Source organism: Populus trichocarpa, chromosome 17 (genome assembly GCF_000002775.5).
Source record: "Populus trichocarpa isolate Nisqually-1 chromosome 17, P.trichocarpa_v4.1, whole genome shotgun sequence".
NCBI classification, from domain to species: Eukaryota; Viridiplantae; Streptophyta; class Magnoliopsida; order Malpighiales; family Salicaceae; genus Populus; species Populus trichocarpa.
Genome location: NC_037301.2, coordinates 7,963,412 through 7,980,939, shown reverse-complemented (window position 1 = coordinate 7,980,939; position 17,528 = coordinate 7,963,412). Strand labels below are relative to the sequence as shown.

The window sequence follows — 17,528 nt, the reverse complement described above, 5'->3', positions numbered from 1 at the left end:
TATTAATACAGATAAGTTTTATGTTGATTTTCATGGATTTCTACAATGGTAGCTAAGCTTGTATGACAACTTCAGGAAAACAATGAAAAACTCGACTGGAAGGATGACTTGCCATGCTGTACAGGATGGTGAACTTGACTAGAAGGGAAGTACTCGAATTTGCACGTTGTAATTTGTGAAACGCAGAAATGCCAAGTGTTACAACCATCAAACCTGGGGATGCTAAGTGTTACCACCATTAGACCACAAGAGGCCAGTGTAATTTACACATTAGAGAAAAAAGATGAATTAAAAAGCTCCATGTGTTTACCAAGTAGATGGAGGTGAAGGCAAGGATCTGCTTTTTCCATTCAAAGAAACTCTAGGCGTCTAAAAAGTGATACGGAGGTGAAGGCAAGGGTCTGCTTTTTTACATTCATGACATATCAATATTATCTTCAAGTAGAATACATGATGCACAAACAGAATTTATTGCACAGAAACTGAGTCCAATACCATGGAGGAAAATTTATTCAATGCCACAAATTACATAATAACGCTTATGGTTGAGTATGCAACGAGAAGAACGAATAGATTTTAAACTGGAATGCTACAATTCCCTGGTGATGAAAAGCTTGTAGTCATTTAATGAAATCAACAGATCACAAACTTAAAATCTATCATGGTATTTCATTGCAAGTAGACCAAACTCCTAGAAGCAGTATCAAATACTGAATGGACTAACCGGCAATCTTATAGCTTGGATTAACCAAATTATTTAGGCCAGAAACCACTTGAATAGACTCTATGACATCACCAACCTTGAGATCTGCTAAAGAATCCTCATTTTCTGTAATATAACCAAAGACAGTATATCGACCATCCAATATATTTGCATTGCTGGGCGTTAGCTCACTTTCTTTTAGTAGCCAAAATACTTGGCTCGAAGCCGAGTTGCTCTCAAACTCCTGACAAAAATAAAATTAAAAATTAAAAACACGGCAACTTCCAGAATAATGGCATTGCCTGATACATCAAACACATGTGACAGAGTTAAAGTTCAAGTTCTCACTTCTCTGGCCATGGCCATTGTTCCAAAAGCATTGAATGGAAGCCTTGTTTGAGCCTTGTATAAACCAAGCTCCTGTCAACAAACAAAGAAATGATATCAGAGAATCTTACAAAATCAAATATTTTCTGAAATAACAAGAGAGAACAATGAAATAAGATATGAAATAAACATGCAAGATGTGCCTTCAGGTAAAACAATGAAAATTTGACCAAATACCCAAAAATAATGAAAATTTTAACGCACAATGTTGCAATTTCAATGCTATATTAAAGCTTCCACTGAGATAGCGAGACTAAAAGAATTTGAACATTGTGGTACCACACAAATTAAGGCACCTATATGAAAAATCCATCACTGGAACAAGGAATACTTATTTTTCATCAGCTGCAATCAGCACTATGAATTTCAATCTGCCATATTTTTCTAATGACTAACTGATTAATCAAACTCACATATTTGTTTAGTTATATAAAGGCCCCCGTGGTAAAAGGCAAAAAACTCTTACCAGAAAAGGAAGGCATGACCCATTCCATGTGAGGGGTTATACTTTTCTTAAAACTGCTGACTCAAGTGAGTTGAACACAAAATCGTGTGATCATTCAACTGAACCATAGGTTCAAGGGAGCCAAAATTACAGAATAGATTTAGTACAATTCTAATATGGACCTAGATAAAGTATACACTATAGAAGAGACAAAAATGCAACAAAACTAAGAATTTTTTGTCAAAGATCTTGTATTCCTTTTCAAATATGTATGAGTGCATTATTACCTCCAAAGTTGTCCCATAGAAAGGAGATTTCTCTCCATTCACCATGATTTCCAATGGTATTGTCCGAGTTTTCTCTGTACTAGGATCAATAAACCCCTCTGCAGGACCTTCAGGATCTCCGGTTTGAACAACAAAGCCATCCGCTGCAAAACATCCAAGGAAATCTTAAAGGAATTAACATAAACAAAATCTCAAACTAATGGAAACATTCCAGTTTATGTTAGATAGTTATATTACATTGAAGTTATAAAGCAGTAAAAGGCAATTTTAGCACCATTTTGAGAGAAATGATGAACATGCATCCACCATTCAACTTTATTCTTATGTAGTTCCCTAAGATATTTTACCTCTTTGAATTTCCATTCCATCGTAGAAGTGCCGTTCCACCAAGTCTAAAAAGTTCCCAGCTGTTACCGGAGCATTGTAACCATCTAGAATAATCCTGAAAACACACTCGTCTATATTGGGGTTGTCTTTAACCTTGACCTTCATATCCACAGTTGCTCTTCCCTTCAAGACAGGCATGCTCTGATATTCCTCAGGCACTTCGTATGGGAAGCCCTCCACCATATCCTCTTCAACACTGCAGAAATGCAATGCCCCAGGAAGATCTCAGCTGCATGTCAATGACGAGTGTATATATGAGAATAGCTTTTATCTTAAGAAGATTAACTTTTTCAAGTCCTCAATTTTTTTTAAGTAATATGCAGGAGGCAGTTATAAAAGAGGTACCATACATGGACACATTGTCGCCGGTGATCCATAGCATCATGGGAGTGGGAAAAACAGTAGCAAAGGTAAGAACTTCAGCCATGTGGGGTATTGTTGCATACCAGATGTCATGAAGGAGGTCATTCTAAGTTCAATTTATTTGAATACCATATGGTTGTGTTGGAGACCAAATCAATGTTGGTGCCCTAGACGTAAGATGCAAAGGGAAAATGATGCTTTGCAAATAAGATGGAGAAGGGAAAATGCTAAGCAAAGTTTCGGGGAGGTATGTTTTGTGAATTTATTGCCCTTTGACCTCAAATCATTCTTTGAAGATTACCAAATCTTTAACCATTGTGGCATATGCTAATATTGATGTGGGCAACAAAAGAATGAGATTTTGTATTTTATTTTATTAATCCTACGTTTGCATTTGGCATGGGGTTAAAATAAAATTTTGAAGGAGAAAGGTTAAGGGATTAAGATTTAAAGGTTAAGTATTAAGGGTCTAAAAAGTGTTTGGGGTGAAATATTAAGGATGTTTAGGAGGAGTTGAAAATTATAGGGATAAAAGCGGGTCCTAATATAAATCAAATCAATGTTTAAATTAAATAAACTTGTAAAATATTAAATAATGTTATACTTGGGTCTAAAATGAGAAGTGTAAGTGAAGAAAGAATACGAGGTTTAGGAATCCATTACTCTATATATAAGCATGTAGTTTTTCAATACTTTAAATGCAATAATATCAAATAATTTCCAGTAATTTGCATTGATTGGGTGACTCAATCTCCTCTTAGATGTGACTCTTATAAACCCCTGGTGTGAAGCTTGTTTTCTTTTTCCCTAGGTGTAACTCCTAGAAACCTATCCTGCATCTTTCCTCACATTCCAGCAAAAATCTACGTTAATATAGCCCTAAACAGCCTCAGAAGTTAGATCCAAAATAGTCCCGTGTTAACATTTAATGTCACACATTCATATTTTTTATAATAACAATAAAATGAAAAATAAACTAATGATATGGTTGGTTGAGAATAAGCTTTAAACAAGTTTTATACAAAGAACATATCAACAAAGCATGATAGATTTCATGAAGAAATCAATCAAGAAATCCAAGAAAGAAGCAAAGTGAAGACTTAGATTAAGTGTCCATTTTAATGGTCATGTAAATCTTCATATCCTACTTGATAACACAATTAAAATGAACTCACAAACTTCACTCTGCATGCATTAAATGATTGATAAATAATCTAATATAATCTAAAATAGATGATTTTAAAAATTCACCAAGGTTAAGCTGTTAAAATTGAAATTCTGCATGAATCGATCGACTATTTGGTGTTACCAAATGAACCTGTCGACCTCTTATTCATCAGTGGTAATCACTTGAGAATTTTGCAGGAATTGATCGACCATTTGAGCTATTAGTAGGATTATAACGGCTATAAATAACTAGTTTTTCAAAGAAACATATATACATAGCTTTTCTAATTGCTGAATTAAAAGGGTATTCAAAACATATAATGATATACAAGCTATTCTAAAAATAAAAACACTTCAAAATCATCAATCGTTTATTATACTCTAATTTGTGTTGTTAAACCTTCATAATCTAGTACAAGAATATTCTATCTCATTCTCATTACACTTAAAACACCTTCAAATCCTATAAGTGTTATCAAGTAAGGTGTAGAGATATTAGAACTTCAATTGTAATATCCATTCTATTGAGAGATTCTTGTGAAAACAAAATACTATTATAAACCTTTGAGAGTTAGATAAAAACTCTTGGTATTGAAATGGAAATTTCACCAATGAAAAAATCTTGAAAATGACATATCTTTAAGTGGTTAAAATCTTAAAGAGAGAATATCTTTAAGTGGACAAAATCTTAAAGAGAGTAGTGAAAAATCTTGAAAAGAAAATATTTTCAAGTGGTGTAAAAATCTTGATGTGGATTCATCAAATGACTATTGTATTCTTGAACTTGGACTAGTGAAGGAATACAATACTCAAGTATACTTTGGTACTTGAAGAGTGGATGCAGACTTGCCGAACCATGCTAAAAACAAGTTTGCAAACTCTCTCCCTTATTTCTTGTGTTTACTTAAAGTAATTTGCATTATTTGTAGAAATTAATGATACACCTAATTCACCCTCCTCTTAGGTGTTAAGTTGCCTTAATCCTTGAACAACATCCCCCAAGCTGTCCAATCGTACATCAATATCAGCTTGTAAACACCTCATGGAGAAACATCAAATGTTCAAAAACCTCTATTTAGTATTCTTCATGGCTGTTCTTTCAGATGAATATTTATTACTAGGCTAAAGATATTGTGAGAAGCCAACTTGCAAACTTCACAAATTTTTCCTGGCTGTTATTAAAAATCAGATTCAGTGACATGAATTGATTTTGTTATTATCAGGTTGCAAACTTCACTAAACTTCTCCATTTCTGTAATTTGACATTAGATTCAACATGATTTGATGAACCACAATCACTCCTGCGACATAAAATTTGACAAATATTTTATCGTTTATAACTTCATCACAGTTTCACCATTCCGTACATCTAAAGTGGCATCCATGCCAAACCATTAGATGCAATCATGCAATCGTCTTATTGCAGCAGCAACAAAATAAAATATGGTATGGTACTAATAGAGAAAAGCATATGTCATTGAAATGCAACAGGAGAAAAGTTGGGTCTTCAAGCACTTTACCCATTTTGAAGAAATCAAGAAGCTCAATCCTTGGCAAAATGATTCAAGTACAAAACTCACCTGCCAACATAATTAAGCAGCTCTTTCTGCTTAGTTGCAACTGCATCTCTGTTCCGACCCTCCACAATCTGTTGAAGTTCATCCATTCCAGTTTCAAGTTTATCAAGCAACTCCACTCCATGGTCCTTCTTTGATTCAGCTAAGCCTGAGATAATCACACTCTTTCCCTGCTCAAGGGATCGAGATGCTTGCCTGACATTCTATATTACTCAAAAAGAAAATTTATGACTACCGTTAAGCCATCATATATCCAAAATAAGGGGAAAAAAAGGGAAAAACTTAGGGTTTCTTACTCTCTCCACAGAATCAAGTGCCTTGACTCCAGCAACCTTGAGACTATCTGTGATATCTTCAAGTGGCTTCTGTACTTCCCTTATAGCTTTATTGTCAATTGGAAGAGCATATCTTAATAATGCACCCGGGTCCTTGATTGGTGGTCCAGATATTAACACTGAGAGATCAGGCATTGCTGGATTAGCTGCATAAGCGTTTGGAGACCAATCTACAAAAGGCATTCCTGTTACCAATCCAACCGCCAAAGCAATAGAGATTGCATATTCCTTAAAGGGAAATAACTTTTCATTCTGCACAAAAAAGATAAAATAAACTCTTATCATTATTCCTTTCAAGGCATTTCTATGTTTGCTGCAAAAGGAACAGGCTGCAGGCTTGCGATGGGAAAGGGAAATTCTTTGGCCGCCTGAGAAATTTAGGACAGCAACAAGCACAACAAAAAGTTGTGCCCAAGTTGTTTACCAAGTTAACCACATTGTGGGTTTTGTAGGTGCTCAGTTCAAAATTCTTTTACACGGAAGTTCAATAAGTAATTCAAATCTGAATTAAAATGTCAAACCTGATATCATAAATCTGTTGAAAAAGACCAGATCTAATATATTCAATTAAGGGTACCATTTTCCAAACAAAAACAACAAATACCAGTTTATTATGAAGCTGAGCCTTCTGGGAGCTTTTGAGAGAACATCTGAGAGAGAGCTGCCTACCCCACCGAGCAGCATTGACATGGCTAATGTTTCCCCAAGGAATATGGCTTCTGGGTAGTTTGGATATAGACAGGGAAGAACAATAGTGGCATGGGATTATGGCTGCCATGGTATTTAATATTTCAATCCAATAGAGATTGGCAAGACAAATAACAACGGGGTAAAATGATAGCAAAATTGATGTCTGGTTTATGAGTGAGAGAAGGAGAGTCCATTGGATAAGGTTTTGGGTTAGCTGGGAATAAAATAATGCAGAAGTCATCCTCACGATTTGGATAAGTTGCCTACACTTTCAGATTTTTTTATTTTTTTATTTTTTGAAGTTAGGGCCTTAAATAAACAATTCTGAATTATACTAGTATACCGAGATGAGATGTCCGCGTGCTGCCGCGGGCTTATAAAACAAATGCATTTGATAGTATTATAATTGTGAATCAGCGCTAGATCAGTAATAGAAATTAAAGGCATGATGGAGCAAATATTTCATGACAAAAAAAAAAGTTGTGTTGGTGATCCAAAACTTAGAGACTGAACAAAATGATTTGTAGTAATTTACAGTGTTTTGTGAGGAAAGATACAGTGCTTTCGCCACATGATTTAGCTTTTCAATTAATAAAAAGAAAAAAAATTACAAAGCTAAATTCTCAACCAACTTAATATTAAAAAAAAACCAACAAAGATAATTTTGGAAGGAAAAAAACCCATGAGAAAAAACGTTGTAGTAATTGACAATGTTTTGTGAGGAAAACTATAACGCTTTTCCTAATAAAATAAAATAAAAAACCATTTAGAGAAATATTGTAGCAATCCACAGTGTTTTGTGAGAAAAAATACAACGCTTTCCTCATATGATTTAGTTTTATTGTAATTATAATTCTTAACCAACTCAATATTTAAAAAAAATCGACAAAGATAATTTTGAAAAAAATCATAAAAAAATCACATGGAAAAACACTGCAACAATTCACAGTGTTTTAAAGAAAAAAATTATAAAGCTAAATTCTTAATCAGCTCAATATTAAAAAAAAATCGACAGAGACAATTTTAGAAAAAAAATAACAAAACAAACACCAAAAAAAGGAAAAACAAATCATGTTGGAAACACTGTAGCAATTCACAGTGTTTTGTGATGAAAGCTACAGTGCTTCCCCACATGATTTAGCCTTATTTGTAATGACTTGTAATTGTAATTCACAAACAACTTAATATTAAAAAAAATAAAATTGAAAAGGATAATTTTAAAAAAAATATACAAAAAAACATGTGGGAAAAAACACTGTAGCAATGAACAGTAATTTTCAAAAAAAGTTACAGTGCTTTCCTTACATATTGTAACTGTAATTTTTAACCAGCTCAATATTAAAAAATAAAATAAAAAAAAGATAATTTTGGAGAGAAAAAAATCATGCGGAGAAACACTGTAGCAATCAACAATGTTTTAAAGAAAAAAAATTACAAAACCAAATTCTCAATCAGCTCAATAATATAAAAAAATCGACAAATATAATTTTGAAAAATAAAAAAATAAAATATAAAAACTAAGTGGAAAAACATCACAGCAATCCACAGTATTTTAAAGAAAAAAATTATAAAGAAAAAATTTTAACCAGGTTAATATTTAAAAGGTAAAATCAACAAAAATAATTTTGAAAAAAAATAAATGAAAAAATAAGAAAAAATAAGAAAGTTGAAAAAAAATTTTGAAAAAAAAAACAAAAAAAAAAGAAAAAAAGGGAAAAGCTAAAATTTGAAAAAAAAAAAACAGGGAAAAGAATCACTGTGGATTACTATTGTAATCCACAGTGTTTTGTGTATGGGGGAACAGTAAATCCCCCACACGGTTTAGTATATTAGTTAATATTCGTTCATAGTAGGGGCGGAGCAAGAAAAAAAGAAAAAAAATAAGGATGGCCAAATTAAAAGAATCATTTTAAAAAGGTTTGTTTTATTGAAATATGTATTAAATGAGGGCCAAGAAAGGGGCTGAGAAAATTTTCCTTGCAGGGGCCGGCCCTGCCACCCCTTGCCTCCGCCACTGGTTCAAAGTAGTTTAGTAATATTTTTAAAAAAATTATTAAAAATATAAAGATTGTTTTAATTATTTTGGGTTTAATGATTAAGCCGACCCAAAATATATGATTATGCTAAACCCTAGAATCTTGAGCCTAATATTATTACCAGACTCATGAAGCTTAAGTCTAATAACCCTTACCTGATCCAAACAAATAACAAACAAATTGAAAACAATTATGTATTTTAGTTGTTAAGAGAAAAAAAAAACAAATAACACAAATAACAAAAAAATAAAATAAAAAATTAGAAGTGAAACTATTATTATAATCTATAGTAAAATATTTATTAATCTATAGTGATTTTTCCAAACCATTTAGCTTTTGTTATAATAAGATGACAAATAATATTATTGATAAATCAAGTTTATTTATATTTATATACAAGGTGAAAGGTTTAAATATTTAATATCTAATTATTATTTATTATTCAATATAAAATTTAATATATATATATATATATATATAAAGGGGTTAGATTAGTTTTGATAATATCTATATTATATTTATTATCTATTGAGTGAGATAATTATTTAAAAAACTTTCATTGGAGTCGATTAGAATCAGCATCTAATAAATTCATATTAAATTATCATTTTTAAATCTAAGATAGTTTTTTATTTATTTAATAACACGAGAGGACTCACGGTATAAATATTCAACAAATGCATTTTTATTATTTTAATTTGAATAATTGGGGTTTTATGCTCTTAGATTACAACAATGTTTTTTTTTCTTTTGTAATTTTAACTTTTGAATAGAAGGATTGACATGTGTTAAATTATATGAATTCCAATTTTACAAAAACATTTCACAAAAAAAATATTAGAAAATTTTAATTTATTTACAAATGGAAATGTTTTTTCAATTTTTTTTCTCATTTGCATTGGAAAGTACTTTTCTATTTATTTCAAAAAGAAAAAAAACATTATTACAAAATTAAAATTCTATTTGTTTATGCTAGAATTATTATTATTTTTCTAGCTAATTGTTTATTTAGTCAAAGCTATATTTTTATTATTATTATTTTTAAAAATCAAAGAAAAACCTTGAAAAACAAATTTTATATAAAAATTAGAAAAGCTCAAACACATAAAAATTAAATTGAAAAAATCATGCTTATGAAAAATGCATATTTACTACCTGTTTCATCAATAAATCCATAATTTTATATTTATTTAAATATTATTAGCCTATCTTTAAATTTTTAAGACACAAATGATCACTAAAACATCTTATTAGTTTATGATGATGAAAATTAACACAAAAATTTAATGAATTTTTAATTTATTTATTTATTAAAAAAATAAATTTATTTTGCTAGTGTGAATACAGTTTTTTTAAAATAAAAACTATATAATTAAAAAAGGAAATAATTTTATTTTTTAATTTTCAATTTTATTTTTAATCAATTTATTATTATTATTATTGAAATTATAACAAATAGAAATCAAACTCATAATACTTATTTTCTTAAAAAGTCAAAACTTGATATGATCATATTGAAAAGACTTTTACTGCTTAATGAACTAAAAGATATAATCATGCCAAACCCTAGTTATGTCTTTGTCAAAAATCAATATAACAAAGAGTTTTAGTGTTATTAGATCATAATTTCTCAATCAATGTAAAAAACAAAAATGCTTATATGTGGTAGAAATAAAGCTTATTTGGTTTATATAAATGAAGATTAAACTCAAGTTTTTAATTGACAAAATATTTCTAGCTTTTTGTAGTGGGATAGAAGAAAAAAAATACTTGAAAAAAAATCTTAATAAAATTCCAAAATATTTATGTCAAAAGACTTGGGTCCATCCATGAGGCATTACCTATATCTTATTAAAAAACAAATTAATTAACTATAGATATTTAGACAATCTCAACCATCCACGAACAAAAAATAATGATAATAATGGTCAGAACAATGGCTTAGTTTAGGGGTATTTTTACTTATATCATATGGCCTTTACTTGGAAAACGTTAGTAGATATATCATATGCACTCTTCATTTTCATAAAAATATAAAACTCATTATAAAAATAATTCACACACACACACACACACACATATATATATATATGTAAGATGCAATAGTACAATTTCTAAGAAAACAAATAATTTATCTTCATTGGGTAGCAACTAGATTGTGAAAAATTTCACATGACTAGTTGTGCAACAAAGGAGATGACATGTCATTGATACCTAACGGTGATTAAGCATAACAATTATAATACCTGATATCATGATGACCCGTCCTTTTTTTCAGGAAGGATAAGGGGTTTTTCGTGGTTTTTCAGGAAGGATAAGGTCTTATGTTAAAATAGACTTGTCACTTAGTATTATAGTCACTAGAAACTTTAATTAATTTTTAGAGTTTTAAGGTAAAAGACTAGTGATGCTAAAGAAAAAAATGTTATCACCCTAAAGCAACCTACCTAAAATAAGTTGAATTGATATTTGTCTTTTATTTATAATGGTTTGTTATGCATAATCTACAAACAGTCTATCTATATGGGTAATAGTGGGTTTACTGCAATAAATTAAGCTTCGGGTGTTTGGTTTAAGCTTAACTATTCTAAGATCGGGTTCAATTTTATCACTCCTAGTTATTATCTTTTGATAATACTTGGTGAATTGACATGTCTGTAATTGATTACTCAGGATCATGACCTATGACTAATAGCCTATTAATTTATGTCAATGAATAACCAATTAGTAGTGGGCTCATCAAACATAACCCAAATCCTAAGAAGGATCTATGAATAATGACTTGTTAAGGTTTATCTATTTTATACATCCCAAGATTCACTCACAATATTTGTTGAATGAACGAAGATTGTATGTCTCAATCTTATCCAAGCAGTACCATCATGGGTTCATCTACTTGGAATAGGATCTAGTGACATAAAGGTCCTTTATGAACTAACTTTTGACAAATAACCATTTTAGCGTTCACTTGTCTTTAAGGTGTATTATTTTAAAATCACTTTCTTATGATTCCAACTTTACTTGGTCCCTTTTATTAGTGTTTATACACATCAATGTTATGACTCGTGTATGTCCATTCACAACATGTGGACAACCCTTTGAGTTCGTATTAACATGTATATGTGAGAATTTTTAAAAGACGTCAATAATCCTGATTGTTTGGTGAATATTTTGACTTAGACATTTAAAATACTTAATTTTTTTCATTTAAAAATAAAAAGAATGAGCTAATCCTATTAATATCTAAGGTAACGACCCATTTTGAGTCCATTTACCCTAAATACCCAAAGTGAATAGCAAAACATCTTGGATATAATTTTTGAAAACAAAGATAGATTATTTTGAAATTTTGAATGTCAGCCCATTAGGCCTTTTAATGTGGGCAAAACACAATGAACTTTGCAAACTTGTTTCAAGGCCTAATGATGCATAAGTGAATGGTTTTGATTTGTTTTAGTTGAAAACTAAAAGGAAATAACTAACATATGTTGAAGTTTGACAATATCTAGTTTAAAACCAAAACAAGAGGTTATAACAGTATCTAAATGTCCAAGAACACATTAATAATACAAGATGGAGTTTAAAGCATGGGTCTCGACCATATACAAGGAAAACATTTTACACAAAAACGTTTTCACAAGACTAGACTGTGGTGATATATAGGTCGTTTAAAAGATCTATCTTAGTTGGCTATGGCTGACTCTATAGACTCAAAAAGGAAAAGCTAAACATGAAATATGTAATTTAAACTCTGAACTCCATACAGATACAAGTATATCATCATCACAATACAATAAGTATAAGAAGATACTATCATAAATGAAATAAAATGCATGTTTATACATATGTGACTGCCTTCAGTAAAAGACTTGGTATACCTAATGGTCAAGAAGATTTAATAACAAATAATCTTACAATCTTAACATAACTCATAAGAGGTGAGTATAAAACATATATAGGTTTAGTAATCAAGTTAAAGATTCCTAATTAGGCTTAAAAATGATGATCCTTGATGTTAACCATGTCATTTACATTAGAATCTTACATACACAACACATCTCAAGCATTTACAGGTCCATTTTAAAATATTAAAGGTTTCAATAGACATTACAAGCATACACTTACACAAACACATATATCTATAATGCTCGAAGTCCAAATATCAAACTTAAAAGGAAAGCAATAAAAGTAACACATGTTTTCAAAGCCTAAAAATCAAAACATAAAACTTAAGAGAAATGAAGCAAAAATAACAATATCAACACTATGGAGGTGTTTGGGAGTGTGGTAACGGTTACTTTTCAAAGTGTTTTTCGCTTCGTAATGCATCAGACTAGTGTTTTTTTATTTTTAAAAATTATTTTAACATCAACACATCAAAATGATAAGAAAACACTAAAAAAATTAATTTAAAGCAAAGAAACAAAATAAAAAAAATTTAATTTTTTCAAAAATGTTTTTAAAATGCAAAACCAAATGGGCTCTAAATCAAAACCTTACAACTTACTTTTCTCTAAAGTCCCGAGAGACCCAAAACTCTAATTTTTCAAATTCTCAGTATTTCTCTTAGAATCTCTATCTTCTTTCCTTCTCATTATTCCTCTTCTCCCTCCTCATTTTTTTTTAATCTAAACCCTAAACTTATTTATAGGTAGGATAACTAACTTAATAAGATCACATGAACTGTCAAATGTCTAAGTAACCCAAAATCAATCATTGAGGGGTTAGGACAAAAACTAGAACCACAGGCTTTGTACGGGAGCATGTAATTTCTCTCTTGATAAGGGTTGGCGAGATAATATGTGAGGAAAAGTAGCTAAATAAAACAACAACGAAAAAAAAGACAAAAAAATAACATATCGCAATGAAAGGCAAACTACTCAAAGAATGGAAGATGCCAAGATTGTGAAAAGGTGATATCTAAAATGGTTCTAAATGACCCTAAAATTAGGAAAATCAACAGTGATGAGGTGTGTAGGTTAATAGGATATGAAATGGGCTAATTGATAGGGTCTTGTATGAGTTAAAGGCTAGGTATTTGGATTTGGAATGTGATGGCTAAGGTTCTCTTCTTATTTCACTTTTGAGGAAAAAGACAAAGGAGGTTGGTCAAATATTTATATCGCACCTTTGAAACAAAAATGTTTGGTGTTATGAAAGTTCAAAGCAGTCATTAGAAACCAAAGCCTTTTCAATTTTAATCCTCTTGCAATTCTAATGACTCAATTTCCATCCAAATTTAAGTTAAAAAAAAACTTTCAATAGGGCTCATGGCCAAAATAAATGAACCCCTGTATTTTTCTATGCTTTCTTCAAAGTGATCCTTAACTCTACAAAACTATCAATTGAAGTCACAGTCAACTACAAAAGTAAGAAATATATTCAATTAAATCCTTAATTGAATTAATATAACCACTTAAATCATACTAATTTTTCAAATTTGGTCTTCGGTCCTTTAATTCCTATTGATTTTAGTTTAATTATACCATTGGAACAATTATCATATCCAATTAAAACCTGAAAAAAAAATTTAGTCAACTTGAATTTTTTTTCTTATTTTTAGATGTTTTGAATGTATTTTTGACTATTTATGAAAAATAACTTGAGGTCGAAATGGGTTATAACAATAATGATGCCCATTTTTTCATTTTTTAGAAATGTTTTTATCTTTTACATACTTAATAGAGATATGTTTACACTTCATTGCGACTATGATGTTTTTTTTTTATCAACTTGTAAAATATATATGCATTACAATGTTTTTTACATCATTAAGAGAAATTATAATTATGAACCAAAAAGATAATGTGTGCTTTTAATAAAATAATTGGAGAGTTATGCGTTCCAAGAAATGCCAGAAATGTTTCAGATGCTAATTGAAGTTTGAGCCAATTAAATTGATTATCTAATGATTAGTACTTAAAAGTGCATTTTTATCAAGGTTTTATATCATTATTTTGCACTTGAAGTATCAATAACTCCTTAACTAGAGCATGTTTTATAATAACATGTCTAATAATATAAGATACCTTTAATTTATGGTAAATGTTCATCTTAAATGCAGGCCTATCACATAAATCAAAGGATTGATTGATGAGTTCAATTACTGAAATTGAGAAGACAAAGAGAGGGTTAAGCTTAGAAAAGAGATGTTGGTTCTGTCCAAACTTGAACACTATTCAGTCACTGGGTCATATCTGGAGCTGTAGATCTTGGATTTCAATTTGGTTTATATGGCTAGAAAGCTAAGACATAGGACTAAAACATTCATATGAGTCCAAGACTCAATTCTGCTGTTTGGAAGTCCAAATCTTAGCAACAACGGAGAACTTAGAATCCGTCCTACAGCCCAGACACTGTTCAGTGTTCAACCCATATCTCGAGTTCTAGAAGTCCAAATGTACCGATTCTTTTTTTGTTGGAAAGCTGAGACAATTTCCTAGAACTTTCATGGGGATAATCTGTTCAAATTCTAATGTTAGCAATAACATTTTGTTCAGATAAAAAGATAAAGATTGTCACCAAGTTAAGATATGGCCACCCACTCAACAATTAGTCATCGAATCAATAGTTTCAAATTTTGGACTATAAAATGAGGCATTTGTCATGCATTTAGGCATCTTGGTTTTCACATCAAGATCATGCTCTTGCTCTATTTCTTTATATTTTTGTAATGCTTAAGTTTTGTTTATATTAATATCTTGTTTATCTTTTTCATTTCATTTCCTTTACTTAGTTAACTTATATCTTACTTATGTTCTTATCTTGTTTATTTATGTTTCTCTCGTTCATTATGTTTAGCTAAGTTTATTATGTCAAGGTGAAAAAGTTACACTAATGGTGTAAAAATAAGTATAGTATAAACTCAACATGGACTTTAATGTTTGATACTAACATGTTTTGTATTTGTTATGTTGTTCACTTTTAATACTTTGCTTGTTAAATGGTTAATCTAGATTTATGTTGTATAACCCTTGGTACAACAAATACTTGGCACTTTCATAGCCCAACTGTATGGTATAACCGACACATGTGCCATGAAAGGAACTTGATTTGTTGTTAACATAAGTTATAATCATGAATACTTTTTTTTTTTTGGATTCGAGGAAACCCCACCCCCCGGAAAGCGCATTTTGTGGGCCCAGGTGAGTGAGTAAAACCCCGGCTGTCCCAGGCTCTTACAAGAGGTGCACGCCCTGACTCGAACTCGAGACCTGCTGTGCAGATCTCAAGCCCTTTGCCACCACGCTACACCCCTTGGGGACATATAATCATGAATACCTTACAACATTTACAAGTATTAGCATTATTCGAATAAGATAACTAATGTAATCATGTTAAAAATTTATAATCCGATTGGAACCTCCTTTGTGTGTGGTTTCCAGTTGAGTAATAAGAAGAGTTTATACTATACTTGTTTGAAATACCATTAGTGGATCCTCTAACCTTGATAATTATTTTATCCTTGTTTAATCCTTATATCAATATCACATCTTAAAGCTATCTTCAACTCCTTTTCTGTTATTATCTATTTCTTTATTTGTAGTTTATACAGTTAACCTCCCTGTGGTTCGACCTCGGTCTTGCCGGGTTATTTATTACTTCGACACTCTTACACTTGGAAGAAGACATCAACTCTTTGGTCGTGTCAAGTTTTTGGCGCCGTTCCCGGGGAGGTAAATTCTTGTATAAATTATAATATTTATTTTATTTTCTCTTTTCTCTTTTCATTTTATCTAACTTTTGTTTCTTTTGTTTTGTTTTGTTTCTTTTTTTTCTTTTTTTTCTTTCTTTCTGCACTTGCATGAGAGTTTGGTCACGTACATTAAGTGGTAGACTTTATAGGGTATCCTCATCATTTTCAGAAAATATGGCCGAAGAAGATAACCAGTCGCTTCATAATGAGAATAATAAGAATAATTGTGTTAGAACACTTAGAGACCACATGAATCCCACAAGAACAAGTGCACCCTCATGCATATTTTTCCCCCTTGATGCATCTCATTTTAATTTTAAGCCAAGCATTATTCAACTTTTACCTTCTTTTCATGGCTTAGATTTAGAAAATCCATACTTGCATTTGAGAGAATTTGAGGAGTGTAACACCTATAATGACTTAAATTGTAGCATGAACACCATCAGATTAAAGCTTTTTCCTTTTTCATTAAAAGATATAGCTAAAACATGGCTACAAAATTTGAGACCAGGATCCATTTGTGCTTGGGATGAAATGCAACAATAATTTTTAAAGAAGTTTTTTCCGTCTCACAGAACAAACTCTTTCAAAAGACAAATCACCACTTCCACTTAAAAACCAGGAGAAATATTTTACCAATGTTGGGATAGGTATTGACACTTGCTTAATACTTGCCCTCATCATGGTTTTGAAACATGGAGATTGGTTTCACATTTTTATGAAGGGTTAACACTTAGAGATAGGCAAATGATTGAATTGATGTGCAATAGAACTTTTGAAGATAAAAACCCTAATGAAGCACTAGAGTACCTACACTTACTAGCTGAAAATGCTCAAAATTGGGACACTACAAGTACTTATGAGGCACCGGGTAAAACTCAACCTCATACATCTAGTGGAGGTATGTACAACCATGGAGAAGATCATGACCTCTATTATTACTCATTTTTGGGTTCCCACAAAAAAAAATGAGAAAATACAAAAAAAAATTAATATATCAAAAAATATTCGGAAGAAATCAAAAAAATAATGAGAGCGAGAAAAGGATGTTGGAATGCCAAAAAAAGGTCAAAAATTGGTTGAAGAGGTTCAAAAATGCTAAAGGTTGAAATTTGACATTATATTTTTGACTGGTGAGAGTTTTGTTGACAAGGAAAATTCAATTTGAGGAGAAAAAGTCCAAAATCAGATGTTTATGGACTCAATTAAATTTTATCTAAGGTTTAATTGAATTTATGGAGGGTTTGATTGTAAGAAAAAATGATTTTTTATTTCAATTTAGGTTTTTATTGGAAGAAATTAAAGTTCTAGGGTCCAATTATAATTTTGAAGAGTTGATTTGGTCAAATCAGGGGTTGAATTGCATAATTATTGAAGTTTGAGAGCCAATTAGGGACTTGATTGAAACAATCCGAAACCAAGGACCAAACTGGAAAAGGAACTAAAATCAAGGGA

General features: G+C 30.8%; 1 protein-coding gene across 1 annotated transcript; it reads right to left on the bottom strand.

Annotated features, from left to right (window-relative positions):
- Positions 1-483: 483 nt before the first annotated feature.
- LOC18107279 (peptidyl-prolyl cis-trans isomerase CYP38, chloroplastic) lies at positions 484-6,570 on the bottom strand. Its single transcript, XM_006373226.3, has 7 exons — positions 6,256-6,570; positions 5,613-5,903; positions 5,320-5,519; positions 2,170-2,405; positions 1,823-1,965; positions 1,052-1,123; positions 484-947 (listed from the first exon to the last, which is right to left on the bottom strand). The coding sequence occupies exons 1-7, from the start codon at positions 6,427-6,429 to the stop codon at positions 720-722; spliced, it is 1,344 nt and encodes a 447-aa protein (XP_006373288.2). The 5' UTR covers positions 6,430-6,570; the 3' UTR covers positions 484-719.
- Positions 6,571-17,528: the final 10,958 nt, after the last annotated feature.